At 25.7% G+C, this 18,006-nt stretch overlaps 1 protein-coding gene across 7 annotated transcripts in view; it reads left to right on the forward strand.

The window, feature by feature from the left end:
• The window catches only part of LOC129963162 (ubiquitin carboxyl-terminal hydrolase CYLD-like), a 75,781-nt gene extending 57,800 nt beyond the window's left edge, over positions 1-17,981 (forward strand). For 4 of the 7 annotated variants that reach the window (XM_056077288.1, XM_056077292.1, XM_056077294.1 and 1 more), the window contains 14 exons: positions 1,358-1,557; positions 2,256-2,376; positions 3,619-3,738; positions 5,127-5,354; positions 8,290-8,540; positions 10,072-10,216; positions 10,791-11,055; positions 11,461-11,552; positions 12,654-12,720; positions 13,588-13,708; positions 13,986-14,094; positions 15,083-15,198; positions 15,689-15,905; positions 16,517-17,981. In XM_056077288.1, coding sequence (XP_055933263.1) covers positions 1,358-1,557; positions 2,256-2,376; positions 3,619-3,738; positions 5,127-5,354; positions 8,290-8,540; positions 10,072-10,216; positions 10,791-11,055; positions 11,461-11,552; positions 12,654-12,720; positions 13,588-13,708; positions 13,986-14,094; positions 15,083-15,198; positions 15,689-15,905; positions 16,517-16,707 — 2,243 coding nt within the window. In that variant the 3' untranslated portion in view covers positions 16,708-17,981. The remainder of the gene's footprint in view (positions 1-1,357; positions 1,558-2,255; positions 2,377-3,618; positions 3,739-5,126; positions 5,355-8,289; positions 8,541-10,071; positions 10,217-10,790; positions 11,056-11,460; positions 11,553-12,653; positions 12,721-13,587; positions 13,709-13,985; positions 14,095-15,082; positions 15,199-15,688; positions 15,906-16,516) is intronic. The other 3 variants (XM_056077289.1, XM_056077290.1, XM_056077291.1) reach the window with 3 other exon arrangements.
• The last annotated feature ends 25 nt before the right edge of the window (positions 17,982-18,006 follow it).

Below are 18,006 nucleotides of genomic sequence, written 5' to 3' on the forward strand. Positions count from 1 at the left end.
ATCGATCCTTTTACAGAAATAAGTAAATGAAGTAAATGTTGAATAATAATAATTTTTAGAAATATTTTTTTTCTCAAGTGTATCGAAAAGTAATGTCTCTAATACAAAAGTTCAGTTTTTTTCATTTTAACTGATTTCTATTTTTTAGTTTAGTTTAGTTATATTAATGTATCGGGCTATTAACTAGGGCTGCTATTTTGGGACGAACCTCGTAATTTTAAACCGTGGTTTGATGACGAGAACGGCACCTGAGTTCTCTCTCCCCCCCCCCCCCCCAAACTTAAACATCACACCAGCCGGAGGACGTATAGCCCCAACGGATTTAACGTGCACCAGAGCCGTTCTTCGGTGGAATCCGGTTTCAGACCCGAGTTCCGAAGCCGAGAACCATCAGACCACCGCGGCTCTTCTATTTTTCAGACTTTATCTTATTAAAATGACATGATAGTAAATACGAAGGAATTATGAAATCATTTTTTCATAAATACAAACCAGGTATCGCTATGCGTATATAATCCAAAATTTAAATAAATTAATCTATTAAATGATGATTAAATTCTATCAATATTAAAATAGTATAATGTCCTCGAAAATACTCAAAAGCACACAATGAAATTAGGTGTGATTCTTACATCAAGTTTGTAGATTTATATCAAATTTTGAGCGACAGACTATATATCCATGTAAACATAATAACTCAAAAGCTCAAAGATTAATTATATGGATGAAAATGGGTGTGCAGATTTATCAATAAAATTTTAGAAATGTTTCCGATTTTGGACCCATATTGTCAGTGGATTGACCATTTATAGATCTCTACATCCATATGCATATAAACGTGGTAACTCAAAAACTCAATGATTTAGATAAATGATACTTGGTACGTGATAGTATTTGTAAAATTTTAGTTCTATCGCAGACTTTGATTTTAATCGATCGGAAATTAAAAATCCAACATGCGTTTCTGGTTTTCTTCACTATAATACGAAGCACAAAATGCGTCATGTTGTGATGTATACGGGAAAGTGGAGAGGGAAGACTCCTCTTGATTTACTGTATTTGTTATCACTAGGGCCTTAAGGAAAATAATCAAGAATTTTGAAATTTTCTTTAAAAGTTGGCACACGAAGTTTTAAGAATTTTTTTTATTCATTTAAGAGGTACATATTTAATTTCTAGAACCCATTTATTTTAATGCCATATTCTTCCTCTTTGTGTACATATTTTTTTGTTTGCAGATGTGTAATTAAAAGGAAAAACATTTTCGATAGTATATGTGTATCACTTATTGAAATTGCTTTTATTTTTGTGTATTTTTTTAAAGTTTGCTTATTTTTATTAATTATTTCTTTTAAAGGTACTGGAGGTGCATTGCCATCTAGCAAACCCCACCCTCTTTCTCTGGAAGCCGCCTGTGCTGATGGTACGCCACCACCACCTTTACAGCTTGGGGACCGAGTTGTCTGGATTAGTGACTCTGGTCCTGAATACGGTGAGGTGAAGTGGCTTGGCAAGCTTTTAGATGTTGGTACAGACTGGATGGTAGGGGTAGAATTTGTAAGTACATATATGTCACACAATATACAAATTAATTTAATAATGCCATTTTTTTAAAAAGTACATATATAAGCATATTAAAAATTATATATTATTTTATTTTAATTATTTCCTACTTTTTTAGTCTTTCATTTATGATTCATTTTTATGAATATCATGTAAATGTTGGAGTCATTTTTTTTCTCAAATTCACTGTCACCCTAAAATTTAATTTAATTAATTAATTAATTTATAATTAAATTAAAAAAATATTTAAATAGTATATTATAATAGATCACATAAATTTCAAATTTCCAGCATATTTCAAGAATTGAAAGAAAAAATAGATTATAAAATTTAATTTTTATAAATATGAAACAAGTCAAATTAAAATCACAGCAGTTAGATAGCTCATTATTTTAAAGGATTCAAATAAACATGAATTAATTAGCTTTTATAGTTAACTGCTGTTCTTAAAAACAATAATTGTTATCGAACAAACTTTTATTTTTATAGCATCAATTGTTATTCTAAACTTACAGATTTTGCAATGCAAACTATCTTTACATTAAAAATGCTCAATAATTGAATTTATATTTAAAGATTTGTATTGTTAGCAATGACTTGTATTTCTTGAACTACATCTTTATATTGGTACTAGAAATGTATGCACGCTATTAGTTTTTTCAACTTAAATATAATGTATTATTATTTTAAAGGATAACCCAGTTGGTACAGGAACAGGAAAATATAATGATCATCAACTATTTGAAGCCAAATTAAACCATGCTTCCCTAGTACCAATTATTGGTTTGATGAAAGCTGATGACTTTCTTGGTGGTAAGTTTTTTTAATATTTTTAATGAAATTTGCTTGAGTTTAATAGAATATTTCGAAATTCATTATTAATTTTTGTCTGATTATTTTCCCTATCTTTTATGCTTTAACACTAATATTTGAATATTGAATGTAAAAAAAAAAAAAAAAAAAAAAAAAACATTACTTATTAATATGTCTATGTGTCCATGTTAATAGATATAATAGATGGTATTAAAATGTGTGGAAGTAAAAATAAAGGTATTCATATTTTGCTAAATAGAAATATGAGTGATTTATTTATTTCTTAAAGTATTCAGTATCTTTAATTATTAATCTTTTAAACAACATATTTTAATGCAGTGCTGTGCACTTTTTAACTATTCACTTTTAAAATATTAAATAAATCAATTTAATAATGAAGCACATGGAAACTCGTTGAATTAATGAATAAATTTTAATTTTCAAGAAAATTTAGTTATTAGAGGATAATAATATTGAATTATGATTATTTTTAAACTGGGAATGTGTATAAATATTTCATATTGTTTTTTGAAATTTTAAGAAAAACTAAATAACATTTTACAAATATGGTGTATGCATGCTAATGGAACTTCTATAAATAGAGTATACAGCATTATAGTTTAGTTTTGAAAATAAACAAAATTATATTCCGGTCCTTTAAATTACTAGAAGTTTTTTTAAACCATTTTTCTGTTGGAATGAGTACAGAATAAATTTATTTAAATGTAGATTGAATTTGGAATATGTTTAGTTAAATAAACATTTAAAATAAGGTGAGAAGCAAAATTTTTTGGCTTCTTACCTCATTTCATGCAATTAGAAAAGAAACTTTGTGAATCAATTTAATTTATATAATTAATAAATTTCAAAAATATAATAATGCATTAATTAATATCCGGAAGATAATTTTATTGCTTTTTTGTAAATTTGCATTAAATATTAAATGTATCTATTTTTGACAAGTAAGCAGAAATTCCCAAGTTTTGATTTAAATTTGTTAAGAGAAAAATATTGAAGGATATATACATATTAATATAGACATCTAAATATAACATGCTGAATGAATTTGATAAGTTAGTAGATATACATCATGAATCTTACCATGGGAGATTTTTTCTTATTCTAGTTCTTACAAAGGTCATTTGTTTTTCATTAATTTATACATCTTTTCATGTCCCATTCATTAACCTGCATAACTTATGCTTTCTGTATACATCTGTTAGTTCAAGTTTTTACCTCTAGGAGAGAAACTAAGGATGTCTCTTTTGGCAGGATCTTCTTTTGGAACTCTGCCTAAATCATGTAGGAGAAAAAAGAGTGGAGAGTCATCTGGATCAGTGTTCGTGGAAAGAGTAGCTTTAGGTAAGCAACCATTCTATTCTATTTATAAAATGGTTTTGCATTGCATTTCTTTTATTCTAATTTAAATATAATGTTTGAATTATTGATATTATTTTCTGTTTTAAATGATAAAAAATTTGGCAATCATGCTTAAAGTAAGTTACTTTCCTGAAAAATTCTAATGGGAATCCAGAAAATATATGATTATTATATTTAAAAACCAAAAATTACCGTTGTATTTTTATTAAATCATTTTCATGTTAATTCTTTTATACTATAATTGAGAAGCAATGCTAACCTGGAAAAAGATCTTTTATTGAAAATTTTATATTAATTTTCCGTTATATACGAAACATTTTTTTTGTCATATTTTATATGAATTAAAAGAAAATATTCTTTAACTACAGAGGATATTTTTGTATTAATACAGTTTTTTTTATGGAAACATTTATTATTGCTCATTTATTTTGTTAGGAATTACTATATATTAATAGTAATTTTTTTTAAAACCCCGAATGAATTATCAATGTCATATTTTATTTTATTTTTAATGAAATTTTTTCTCTGATTTTTAGTTTTTTTATTAAATAATCCATGCATTTTAGAAATTTGTATTTTGCTAAAAGTTAAGATTTTTAACATTTTTTAGTAAGAATCAGATATATCAAAATATATTTTAGGAATCAAAAACTGAAATATGATTTATTTTTGAAATGTTCATTATATTTACTTTTCTATTGTATAAACAATACATTTTGTAAATTTGTCTAAATAAGAGTGAGGAAACAGATATTCAGTTTAATACAAAATTGGCTATTATTGCTTTTTGTATGTATGTATGCCACCTCAATTTTCTGCAATTGACCTCAATTCTTTACCTTAATTTTCCTATATTTCTGTTCTTTCCTTTCTGAAATTTCTTGTTCATTTTATGAACAACAGATGCATTTCATATGTACTACTAAAGAAGATTTAATTTCATTTGAAGTGTGTCTTAAGTTTTTTTTCTTTAATGAATTGTATTTGAAAAATATAAAAACGCTCTTAATGATCAAAAATTATTATTCACGGATTTTTTTTTTTTAATAATAAGGAAGTAATTTGTATTTTTAAAAATGGGTTTTGGTTTTACAAAAAAAAAAAAAAAAAAAAAAAAAATTAATTTTTTAATGGAAAACTGATCAAATTATTACAAAATAATCAAAATCCTTGAAATTTCCATATGGAATTTCCAATTGTATTTTGTAAAAAAAGCTACGAATATGCTTAATATAATTTTTTCATTCAATCTGTAAATACAATATGAATTTTCTTTTAATTTATAATATTTTTAGTATATATATTTATATTTTTAAATTGAAATCAATATCAATACATCGTAATTAGAGTTTCTATTTCCGTTTTTGCAGCTGATGAGACTGCTCTAAGTTCTGGTACTAGAAGCAACTTAACTAATAGCCCTGGAAGCAAACGAAAATTAGCATCCATATCAAATAGTGTATCTTCTGAATCAAAATCAAATTCTTTATCCTGTCGTAGTCCTGATCTCCTTAATTCACATTTATCATTAGAAAATGACGAAAATTGCTCAAGTGGTTCCTCAGTTAATCCTTTATATGAAATGGTAACTGAAAAAGGTAAATATAGGGAATTTAAACATTTTTAAAAAGTTCTTTGAAGTAGTTTACTATCTACTATCTGTCTAACTATAAAATCTTTCATTTTATATAATAAAAAAGTTTTGTACTTTCAATTTGCCACATAATTCTATATACTTTTTTTTTTATTTTTCAATTATATAAAAAACTTTAGCTCTTACTCTGATAATAGCAAATGTTTTGTTACAGATATAGTAATTGAAAAACAAATACATACTTTTATCCATGTTCTAGATACTAGCAGCGTTTGCTGATCATCTGTTCACCACCATGTTAATAGCATTAATTTAATAATGAAAACTACCCTTCATGAAATACATCCTATCTTATCAAATGACAATATTTAAATATTTATGCATAATGTATATAGAATATTCTGATTAGTTAGTTATTCTTGCAAAATGCCAAAATTAATTGATGAAATTGGTTTAGTTATTTAAGTTGGAGGCTCTATCAGTATTTTATTTGTCAAGATCTCTTCAAAATGGATGGCGATGTGGCTGGGTGGTAATTAGTAATATAGATTCATAAATTTTGACATTAAATAAAAAAATTGGCGAAATCAGTACAATTGATCTGGTGAATTCTTCTGACATTTCTCCTCCCCCCCCCCCATAGATCATAGAATATATCATGAAATAATGCTCTTTTAACTTTTCTTGAAATTTGAGAGTGGTGGAGGGTAGATGACCATTAATGATGTATTTATAATTCATGAGTTTTCATATAACCGTAAAAGCTAACCCCCTTTACCCTGCTGTAGCATCCTGGGTTATTGAATGACAATCATTATGACAACATTGAGGTGGAAACTATGATTAAACAATAATGACCATCTTGGTCCTTTTACGACGCCTCTTATAGGAGGCACATCCCTTCATCTTAATAAAGGTGTTTGAACTCCATGCCTTAACTTATCCCTCAGAGAGGCGAGAGCCAATCATACCAGAAGCTTCTCATTCCTATATTTGAGATATCTCCAATGGGGAAGTTGTCATATAAATAAAAATTGTTCAAATTGGGCCATGGTTAAAGCTTGATCTGTGGCTTTGCTATTTATTTTAAATATATAGATGCTTCTTTTCAACGTTTCTGGAATTATTTTTTTTTGGGTGTGTTTGTGTTAAAATGTTTTTGACCAAAAATTAAAAAAAAAAAAAAAAAAAAAAAAAAAAAAGAACTGATGTATAATTTTTTATGCGTATTAGTAATCTTATATATATATTATTGTAGCAATGCATTTCTATACAAGATGTCCACTAAAGCTCTTTTTTCCCTTCTGAATACTGAACAACAATTGAGTTATAAAAGTGGTATTAAGATTTTCTAAAATAATTATATGCTATTGGATGAGTGCTTACAGTGCCATCTGATTGCATATTGAGATTTGCTGATTGTGTGATATCATCTCTTGAGATGCATAAACAATACAACTGACATTTGTTATATGAATTATTTGATGTTTGGGAATCGGATAAATATATATGAATATCATACTTTCTCATTTGTAATTACTGAAAAAGAGACAGGCCCTTGGGGTTTTACATTGAAACACGGAGTCACGGACTGGTTTTTCAAAAATGTTTTTTTTTGCAAAATGGTTCTATTTTATGGTGAATATGACCTTAAGATAAAAGAGACAGTGGCAATGCTTCCCTTAAATCCAGTATTCTTCAAGACAGACCGTTCTAAATGTTGCAATATGTTTAAGAAGACAATTTATATGCCTAGTCGATTTCCATCCAGCAGGCCTATTCATGTAAGGTAGGCACATATAACCTAAAGATGTTTAATCATACATTCTCATTCATCCCAAGCACAGCCCAAGAGAGATTAGTTAAATCTGTGATCCCTGAAACAACTGCATTTGCAAAGTCCTAAATGAATTAAAATCTCATTTGTACTGATCAGTAAATCTGCAAGCATTATTAATTAGCAGATATTGTATCAGTGTTGATAGTGTTGTAACTTTATTATGAAAATTTAAAGCCAGCATTCCTGATAACCACATCATGGATGGATAAAATAGTTTTTCATAGGATGAATTGTACAAAAGACAAAACGCACATCATTAGGCAATAGAAATTCTTATATGTTATAGACGCATTTTGGTTAATGATTTACTAATAATTATTGTCTGTTCAGTCTTGTATATTACTAGTAAACATTAACGGAATACAATATTTTTGAGCTTTTGCAGAAACTTCAACTGCAGGATGTATTGTCCCAATATGATAAAGTTCTATTTTTTTCGATATCAAATATAAATTGGTGGTTGGCTTTTACCTATATCGGAGAGTTTGTGGGATGGAGATGCTCCGTTTGCTTTAGATGGCATTACGAGCAATCCTTAATGCATAGTGCATAGTCACTTTACTATACCTGAATATTATTTTAATGATTATACTTGAAAAAGCTAAAGAAAGTGTTAAGGACTTTAGTGTGTACAATCTATATACAGAAGTCATATTATATTCTCCTTTATTAGTTCTTTTTTAATTATATGGAGTGAAAAATATATGGGAAACTACATTTTAATAATTTCAGAGTGCTAGAAATGAGCCTTTAATGGAATTTTTAACATTCTTTTTTCTTATAGTTGTGGAACATATTAAATTTTTTAAAAAAATCCAACTTTTCTGTAGATTAGTAATTATGTAACATTTAATGAATTTTTAAGTATTGGTACATTAGATTTTTCTGCATATTTTTACAATGTCACAATTTATGTAGCTATTTTGAGTTTGATAAATAAGCTCCAGCTTTTAATTTGAGAAATGTTTGTGTAATAAACATTTAATAAAGGAAAATACCTTGTTTGCGATTTAAAATGAATTTATACACACATTTTCTGAGCCTAATTATGTCCGTATATTATTTTTCCAATTTAATGATTCCATTTCTTTTTCATCAGGTGTCTCTACAAATCAAAAATTGGGTATTACAAGGTTAGACGACTCAACTTCCAGCATGGCAAGTGCATCAACTGTTAGTCGTAAAAGTAGTGCCAATTATGTTGCTCGCCATTCCAGTCAAGATGGAGCTGATTTGGAAGTCGGCTCTGTGGTAGAAGTTTTAATCAACAACAGTCCGTGTTATGGTGTGATCCGATGGATTGGAGAAATCCCTGAGGCGAGAGGAAAATTAGTAGCTGGTATTGAAATGGTAATTTACTGTTTTAAAACTTATTACTTTTTTTTTTTTTATAAATATTCAAAATGAATCTTGGCTTTAACATTTTTTTGTATATATATTTTAATTAGAAGGTTAGATTTCTTCAAGCTCAGGTAAAATTCTGGGTTTTTAAATATGTAATATACCTTGCATATTGTTTCAAAACAAGCCGGGTACTTAAATTACAACATATGTTTTAATTTAAGCATCTATTTCAAATATAAAGTGTTCATCTTGATAGCAGAATAAAACATTACTTTTACATTTTTTCATATTTTAGAACTGATAAGCATTGTGATACAAAAATGTGTATTAATTCTTTAATGACAAATTCAGAGAGCAATAAAATAAATTAAAAGAATTTAATGGAAGAAGTTTAATGGAAGCCTTTAATGGAAGAGGTAGAAGTTGTGCTTGTTCATTATGTTACAAGTATATATATGTGTGTGTGTGCATGCATATTTTTAATACTATTTAAAATTTAGAATAAAAATGAATTTATTGCATACTTAAAATAATTCATATATATATATATAAAAGTTAAATTAAATGAATATATTAAATAGATTTAACTAAAACATTTTGAAAATGAACATTAAATAATTTTGACTCTAAAAAGTAAAAAGCTTTTTAAAAATCTGATTTTCTCTGAGTATAAATTATCAGTTAAATTATTTAAAATTATAATTGTAATTTAGTTCAATGATATCAATTATTATAAATTGTTCAAAAGTTGCTTTAGCTCTGATCAATTTCTTAAAAACTGCAGTAATATATATTTAAAGTCTTTATTAAAGTTCATTAGTTCATGAAGATGATTTGACTTGTACTTAAATATATTATTTTTGCAAAAAATTCTTTGTAACTCTTATACTTTCAGATAAGGCTTTTGTAAATTTCTCTTAATTTTTTTTCTTTTACAAATGGATTATTTATTTGCTTTTTTAAAATCACAGAATATAGATTAGAACCTGATAAATTCAAAAACTAAATTGCTTCTAATTCTGTCTTTTATCTCTAATTTGTAAGTTTTAAGTAAAAATGCTATATAATTTAGTTTAAATGTTATTTTTATGCATTTCGAGTGAAACAATTTGAAGGTTTCTTTAGTTTGTATTGCAATTTTTATCAAATACTTTTGTTGCATCTTAATTACTATCCAGAATTTTAAAATGCATATTATTTTAATTTTTAAGACCTATATATTTGTACACATCTGTAATTTTTTTTTTTCCCATATAAATATCATTACCATGAAACTGAACATTACTCCTATACTATGTATAATAATATTTTTATTAATATGGCCGATATTTTAACTGTATGTATTTCTATTTTAGTTATCATTTTCTTTTATTTATTTTGTGATTCTAAATCTGTTATTTTATTTCGTTTTAATTTTTTTATAAAAGGAAAGAAAACCTATAATATAAATATTAGTAGAGGGTTGTATGCAGACTAATTTTAATGTGTAATTTTCCTGGATAACTAATTTCTAATAAATTATATTCTCTTATTTCAGGAAGAGGAAAGTTCCAGTTGTACTGATGGTACATTTAATGGGAAAAGATATTTTACCTGTTCTCCTAGGAAAGCCTTTTTTGTTCGCCTTAGTCACTGTCGAAAAGATAGCCGTTTTCTTGAATCTGAAAAGCGGAAGAGTGCAGGTAAATTGATTCAACATTCATAATGTTGTGTATAGTAATTTAACAAAAGCATTTGCATGACAATGTAATAATTAAATAACTTATTACATGTGCTACAAAAATAATGCTGCTGCAAATACATTTCATCCTTTTCTTTTCAATGTGAATTTTACTTCAAAACCTTATTATACTGACAGTTATAAAAAAAAAAAAATGTTTCAAAAATTTCATCTGCACTATACTAAAATGTTAAAATATATTAGTCATAAAGGTATTTTATTATTAATTTAAAAATTTGTAAAAAACTTAAATCAATTTACGTTATATTTTTTAGAATTTTTATTTAAGTAATATTGAATTCTAAAAAAGTTCATCCAGCCTCTTTCAATTTAAATTTTATTTCATAATTTCGTTTTACTGCTAGATATTTATAGAAACTGTAATTATTAGAAAAATATGTAAATAAAATATGAACAAAAATAAATGAAAAGAAATTTTGAAAGTTTCATAAATTTTAATTGATGTTTCATTAAAAATAAACTGTAGGGCAAAAAAACACACACTTTATGACTCCTTTAAAAACTTTCTTTTGCAGTGTTTGGAAGTATTGATTGTCCATCCATTACTGGTGATGTTCCACCTCTGTCCAGTCCTGAAGACATGAAATTACTTTATGGGAAAAATAAAGGCATCCAAGGACACCATAATTCCTGCTATTTAGATGCTACTCTTTTTGCTATGTTTTCATGTACTGGAGTTTTTGATTCTATTCTGCATAGACCAAAAAACAGTGATGATATTGCTGAATATGATGAGGTCCAAAGAGTTTTAAAAGAAGAAATAGTGAATCCTTTGAGAGCGTAAGTTTTCATGTAACTTTTTATTAAAAAATCTCATGTGTATTAATCATCCTTATTAACTATATATTTCTTCTTTTTCAGCAAATTTACATTTTGAACACATTGTTGCCTATACATATATACAGAGCTTTGCTTATTATAATATATACTTTACTATTATTGCAAAATGTTGCAATTAATTTTTTAAAATGAATTGTTTCACACTCTGCATTTTGGGGTTTTACTTTTATTGGTCATTGATTTTGTACTAATTTTTATTCTTTCACAGTTTTTATGATCTATTATTCACATTTATTATACTAGAGCTTATTTTAAATTAATATTAATCTGTAATTGAGTTAATATAAAATATTTAATGATTAATTATAAACTATATTATAAGTATTGTTATATTTACTTCAATAGCAACTTTTATGTTCGAGCTGATCGCGTTATGGAGCTTAGAAAAAGACTTGAAAGGCTCAGTTCTGTTAGAGGCTTAACTTCTGAAGAAAAAGGTGAATATTCTTTCTTCCTCTTTCATTATAAAATATAAAGTTTTCTTATTGATTTATATTGAATAATGTGTGCATTTATATTTTAATTGAATTATTAATTAAATATTTTATGAACTTCTTACTAATGACCTTTTTTTACATGGATTTCACTTTACAATTTTATTGTATGTTTTAAATCTCAGTTTGAATTCAAATCTATCTCAAGATTGCTGAGTTATTATTTAGAAAGGAAGCTATGAAATTTATTTATAAGCAAGAGCATCTTTAGTATATGGATACACTGTAACACATTGTAAAAAAAAATTGTTTTATATTGGGATTATTAAAAATTTATTTTGCATTAGTTATATTTTCAGGAAATACAGTGCTCTGATTCTCAGATGCCCGCTACATCAATGTATTGAAAGTTTTTAAAGTTATAATATTTATAGGCTTGCTGTTATCTGTAAATTACAAATCACAAAAAAATAAGCATGCAAATTAGTAATAATTTGATGCAAGATTAGTTCAAAACACTGTATAATCTATTAGACCTAGAGTGCCCAATTTTTATATGTTATTTTTTTAATACTAGGTGCTAAATAGGAAAGATTTTTCAGTTTTATTTAAATTAATTAAAAATTAATCAAAATGTTTCCCTTAAAAATGTATAGCAACTTATGCAAATCTTGTTACATTAACTAATTGATTGATATCCTTGAAAAAAATATTATTAAAAAGAATGCATTTTTAATGATATTTATGTTATTCCATGTTGTTTTATTTTCTTTAATACATTTTTGAAAATAGTTTTAACACAATTTTAAACAATGTTTCTTTTTTATAGATTAATAATTTAATAACTTTCATGTGATTGAGCAAAATAATAATTTTTTTTCAGTTTTAAACTAATGCTTTAAAAATTTTAAAACATTACATGTTTTTCAATTGTGATATTTTTTTAGACTTGCATTCTTTGTATAAAATGTGTGACACAAACATCATTTTTCATAGAATATAGCAACTGATGCATTCTAGTCAGATGAATCATGACAAAAACTGTATAACATTATGTAATTTTGGACTAAAATTTTTGAACCTCTTTATTTTTTTATCTTTTAGATCCAGAAGAATTCCTTAACTCTTTGCTAAATCAAATATTACGAGCTGAACCTTTCTTAAAATTAAGGTGAGTACTTCAAAAGAGTGAAAGAGTTCATGTTTTTAAATTAATATGTCAGAATTTTTGTGAGTTTACAGATTAATCTGAGGATTTTCTATTTAAATATGTGTGTAAATATAATTCATTTATATATGTTTTTGTGAAAAAATACTAATGAAATTCCTCATGTTTCAAAAGTTTTCGATGATAATGTTTAAAAAATGTATAATTTTTAAAAATGTATAATATAGAAAACTATTCACACACTTGATAGTAAATGCAACTCTTTTATGCAAAATAAGTTTGAAGATAGTAATAATATTTCTCATACTTCATTTACAATTTTTTTTTGTTTGCATTAATGATAACAAAATATAATTTTTATAAAGCAATATGATAATTATATATAATTTTATAACATTGGATTTGAAATTTATTTTATTCCTGCTATAATCTTTGTTTATTTCATTCATTTAATTCCTGTATCTTTCAATGATTTATTCAAATTTAAAAATCAAAAGTAGATGGAATTTTTCTTCTATATGCTTAATAATTTTTGGGAATACTATATTTTTCTTGTTCTTCTGTATTGAAAATGAAATTGATAGATACACTATATTTATATTAATATGTGAATCAATCATTGCGATCATGATCTCCTCTAAATATTTTTAATGGAATGGTACAAAATAAAGTGATGCATCTTTTCAATTTAATGTAGTAAACAATTTAAAAAATGTATTATTTATGCAATTAAATTTACATATAAATACAGCTTAAAAAAATTGTAACTTTTGAAATAAGATAAATAATGCTGGAAACCTCACAACCTTATTTGTTCATAAAATGTTCTAAAAAGTTTTTATAAATTCTTTTCTCTCACATCTTCAACAGTTCTGGTCAAGAATCGTATTTTTATCAATTATTTGTTGAAAAGGACGAAAAGCTAGTTTTACCCACTGTACAACAATTGTTTGATCAATCGTTTTTAGCGTCAGATATCAAACTTACTGAGGTAAGCATTAGTAATTTATGTTTAAACGTATTGTCTTTTTTCTTTGTCTATATTTCTAAATATGTAATAAGATATTGTCAAATGGGGGGGGGGGAATGGTAGCTTATATATATGAAAATTTATATGTATTAATTTATTAAATGGTTTGTTATTCTTTATTTATAATATGGATATAAAATATCTCCAGGAATCAAAAGTAGTATTCTTCTGCAATTATTAAATATGTAATTCATTTATTTAAAAATAAAATGATTTTTTTTCTCTCTCTGTATTATAGGTCCCACCGTGCTTATTAATCCAAATGCCTAGGTTTGGTAAACAATTTAAAATGTATCCTAGAATAATACCCAGCCAGTATCTTGACATCACAGATGTGCTAGAAGATTGTACGTATTGCAGTATTTTTTTTTACTATTATTTCATTGTTCATTGATAATTCTATAAATTAATCATCAAGTTTAAATAGTTTGCATCAAATTTCTGCCTGTGATGCAATTTTTTTTTCTTTCTTTAAAGATCTAGAAGAATTCCTCTTCAAATAAATTATATTTTCTATTAAAAACTGATATTAAGAACATAAAAATAATCATATTATTTTCTATGATAATAAAAACCATGGAAATCAGAAGGGAAAAAAATATGAATACAATAAAAAGAAATTTTAAACAATATAATTGGTAATATTAGAGATTTTTCATGTTTTTTTTTTTTTATTTAGAAAATTATCTTAAAATACTTATTACTAATAATTCTTATGGGTTTATTAATTTTGAAATCTCTTCTAGTTTATCTTATCAAATGAGTAAATGTGGCCTTTATATATATATATATATATATATATATATATATATATATATCAAATCATGCTAATACTGTATAATTAAAAAAAAATCTTTACCACTATAGATAATAAAAATACAATACAATAATTGCTAAGTGTTGAGATTGACATAAGATTACAAATATCACTCAAAGTAAAATAGTATCACTTAATATTTTGCATTTAGAAATACAGGACATTTGCTGGTGCAGTTCCTTCGCTTGATCCTATTCATTATAATGTAATTGCATACTGTTCGATCTGAATAGATTTCTTTCCCTAGAAATAATAATAAATAATTTTCTCTAAATATTGCTAAGGTATAAAGCATCATTTTAAACTTCGTAAGCTTACCAAACCAATAACTACTTTCAGTATCGCAGAGGAAATATAAAGCATTAGTCAGCAATATATCTGAGAACTTACAGAAAAATACAAGTTGCAGCCATTTAAATCTAAATTAATATTTTACTGTAAATAAAAAGATCTATAATTTATAACTAAAACATATGAAGATTAATTCAATTCAAATCAAGCTTGTGTATATCTTTCAGCCCCTCGACAATGCAGCATATGTGGACAAGTTGCAGAATATGAATGTAAAGAATGTTATGGTCAATTTGGAGAAGGATTAGACAGTATTGCTTTCTGCCAAAAATGTATGGATAAAGTAAGTAATTTTTTTATTTTTTATTAAGTGAAACTTTTATTAACTTTATCAGATTTCAACTTATTTTTAAGTCATCAGATTTCTTTTCATTCACTTTTCTTAGCTCAAATCTCCTATTAAATTTTTTAATGAACTTGTCAAAATTCGTTTTAAGAAATTTCCTTTTTTTAAAAAATAATTTGTGTAATACTTTTTGTTTTGTTTCTGGTTTATTAATATGTTGCATTGATATATTACATAACTAATCCATTTTACAATTCAGTTTTACCATTTATTTCCTTATCAAATATAAAGAATTTACAAGTTTTAAAATATTTACTTGACTGACTACTTGTGATTGATTCTGCTATGGTTTTCCTCATTAGATTTTAAACTGTACAAATTAAATTGTTTTATATAATTTATTATTTATAATGCCCCAATATTTCCAGTATTCGTTTCTTGTTTATAAATTAATTTTTTATTTGTTTGTGCATTGTCATCTTTTCAGAGCCATAGCCATAAGAAACGAACTCGCCATCACAGTGTGAAGTTAAGCGTACCTCCAGAATTTCGCATGCTTAAAGACCATACTCCTGTTCCAAGAATATATATGGAACTATTTGCAGTTGTATGTATAGAAACCAGCCATTATGTTTGCTTTGTTAAGTGTGGAAGTGGACCTGATGCTCCCTGGTGTTTCTTTGATAGTATGGCTGACAGAAAAGGTATATAAATTGTTATTTAATATGTTTTACCTGTAAACCTGAATTGTACTCTAGATAGTCTTCAGATTACTGTATTGCAAATCCAGTAATAACTGAATGAATACCCGAGTATAGAATGGCTCCTTTCTTATAAAGGGTGTGATGCTTTTGGATGTTTTAATTCCTGTCTAGATGAGATTTTTAAATTTATAATAATATTCTGTTATTGGCTCATATGCAGTATCAAATATAGTATTTAATATTATTTACAATTAATATTAAATTTCGGAAAAGATAAGAGTACAGTACTTAATGAAATTGCTGTGGCTAATTGTTGAATCAGTTTTCATTTTCATATATAACATTTAAATATTTTGATCTTTAATGATGAGATGTAATTTTATTAGAAAACAGGTTCTAAGTATAGTGCAGGTTTTTTATCTATCAATATTCCTGTAACTCCAAAATATACTAAGACTATTGAAAACAATCTTTCACTATAAATGAATGTTTTGGACTAAAGAATTCAAAATAAAATGCATTTATTTTATATTTTTCTTTTTAAAATCAATTTAAAAAGTAACTTCTTAAATTGTGTGTTTTTTAATGAATTTGTCTTAACTTTTTTGCAGGTGAACAGAATGGTTATAATATACCAGAAGTAGTGCCTTTTGCAGATTTAAGATGGTGGTTGTCAGAAGAAGGCATGAATTTCTTATTATCAGCTAAAGATGACAAAGTCTTGCCAGAAATTACACGGAGACTTCTCTGTGATGCTTATATGTGCATGTATCAAAGCCCTGATGTAATGATGTATCGTTGATTATTACAGTTTTCTTTTTTTTCATGATCTAGTAAACTATTATAGGGCTGGACCCTGATTTTATGATCCTGTTCTCTATTTTTGGAGAGATTTGGGAACAGAAAAATGTATTTTGCATTTAGGAGTAATTACATTTTTTCGAATAAAGCTAAGAACAAAACATGTTAGAAATTAGAGCCGTCCTTGCGAGGAAAGATCTGAAGCGCTGATGAATGTAAATAACTGTTATTTTGTTAATAATAATTTACAGTACACACAAGTGAAATTTTTTGGGAAATTAAGATAATTTATCATAATGTATCTTACAAAGGAGTTTCATTTCAATATATATTCATTGTTACTAAGACTTCATACATAGTGAAAAATTAAAGTATTTTTCAACATAGTATGGGAAAAAAATTTAATTGTTAAGTATTCATAGAGGTAATAATATTTAAATAAAACATATTTGGGTATTTAAATTTTTGCTGTAGTTAAATTCACAGAATTCTTGCAATAAGTTCCTGATGTCAGTAGTTTAGAGAGATTAACTAGGATATCAGAAATTTTAATCTGTGATGAGACCCTCCGAAAAATTTTATGTATAGCTAGCTTGTATTACTGAGAAATAAAAATTATATGTTGAAAAATAATGATAGTTTATTGCAGATAATAGATAGGTTTAAAATAAATATAATGAAGTTAATAATTGCTACTTTTATTTCATTGTAAAATCTTATGTATTGTTATGGACAACATACTTTTAGACTCAAATTCTGTGATGGTACTATTTCTTTAATGACATATTTAGAAAATTTATGTATAGTAAGTACAGAGTACTTAAAACATTTTGTAAATGATAAAGTTTAATTTAATTTGAAAAGTTAACTGTATATGCTATTTTGTTGCTAAGGTTATACAATGTTATTAAATGTACCTGCAAAAACGAATGCTCTGGAATGGTGCACAGTTGCTCAGTAAAATATGTTGAAATTTAAATGCTTTATGAATGTTTTAATGCTGATTTAAAGTGACCTATATTAATCTATTAGCTAACAATATTAGTTTCTTAATTGCATTGCTTTTTAAGACAGCTTTAATATTTTGGATGAATAGAAGCTTAAATATTTTTGGCTTTTTTATTTACTGAAGCTGATACTTGTTTAAAGTATGCAAAAAAATTATTTAAAAATGTACAAATTTTTTAGAATATGTTAGTTATGGCATTATAAAAGAATGTGACATTATGTACAGTTTTTTTCCATTAATGTTGAAATAAAATTTATTAGACTTTTTATACATATAATGATTTTAAATACT

The sequence above is a fragment of the Argiope bruennichi genome, chromosome 3, assembly GCF_947563725.1.
Source record: "Argiope bruennichi chromosome 3, qqArgBrue1.1, whole genome shotgun sequence".
NCBI classification, from domain to species: domain Eukaryota; kingdom Metazoa; phylum Arthropoda; class Arachnida; order Araneae; family Araneidae; genus Argiope; species Argiope bruennichi.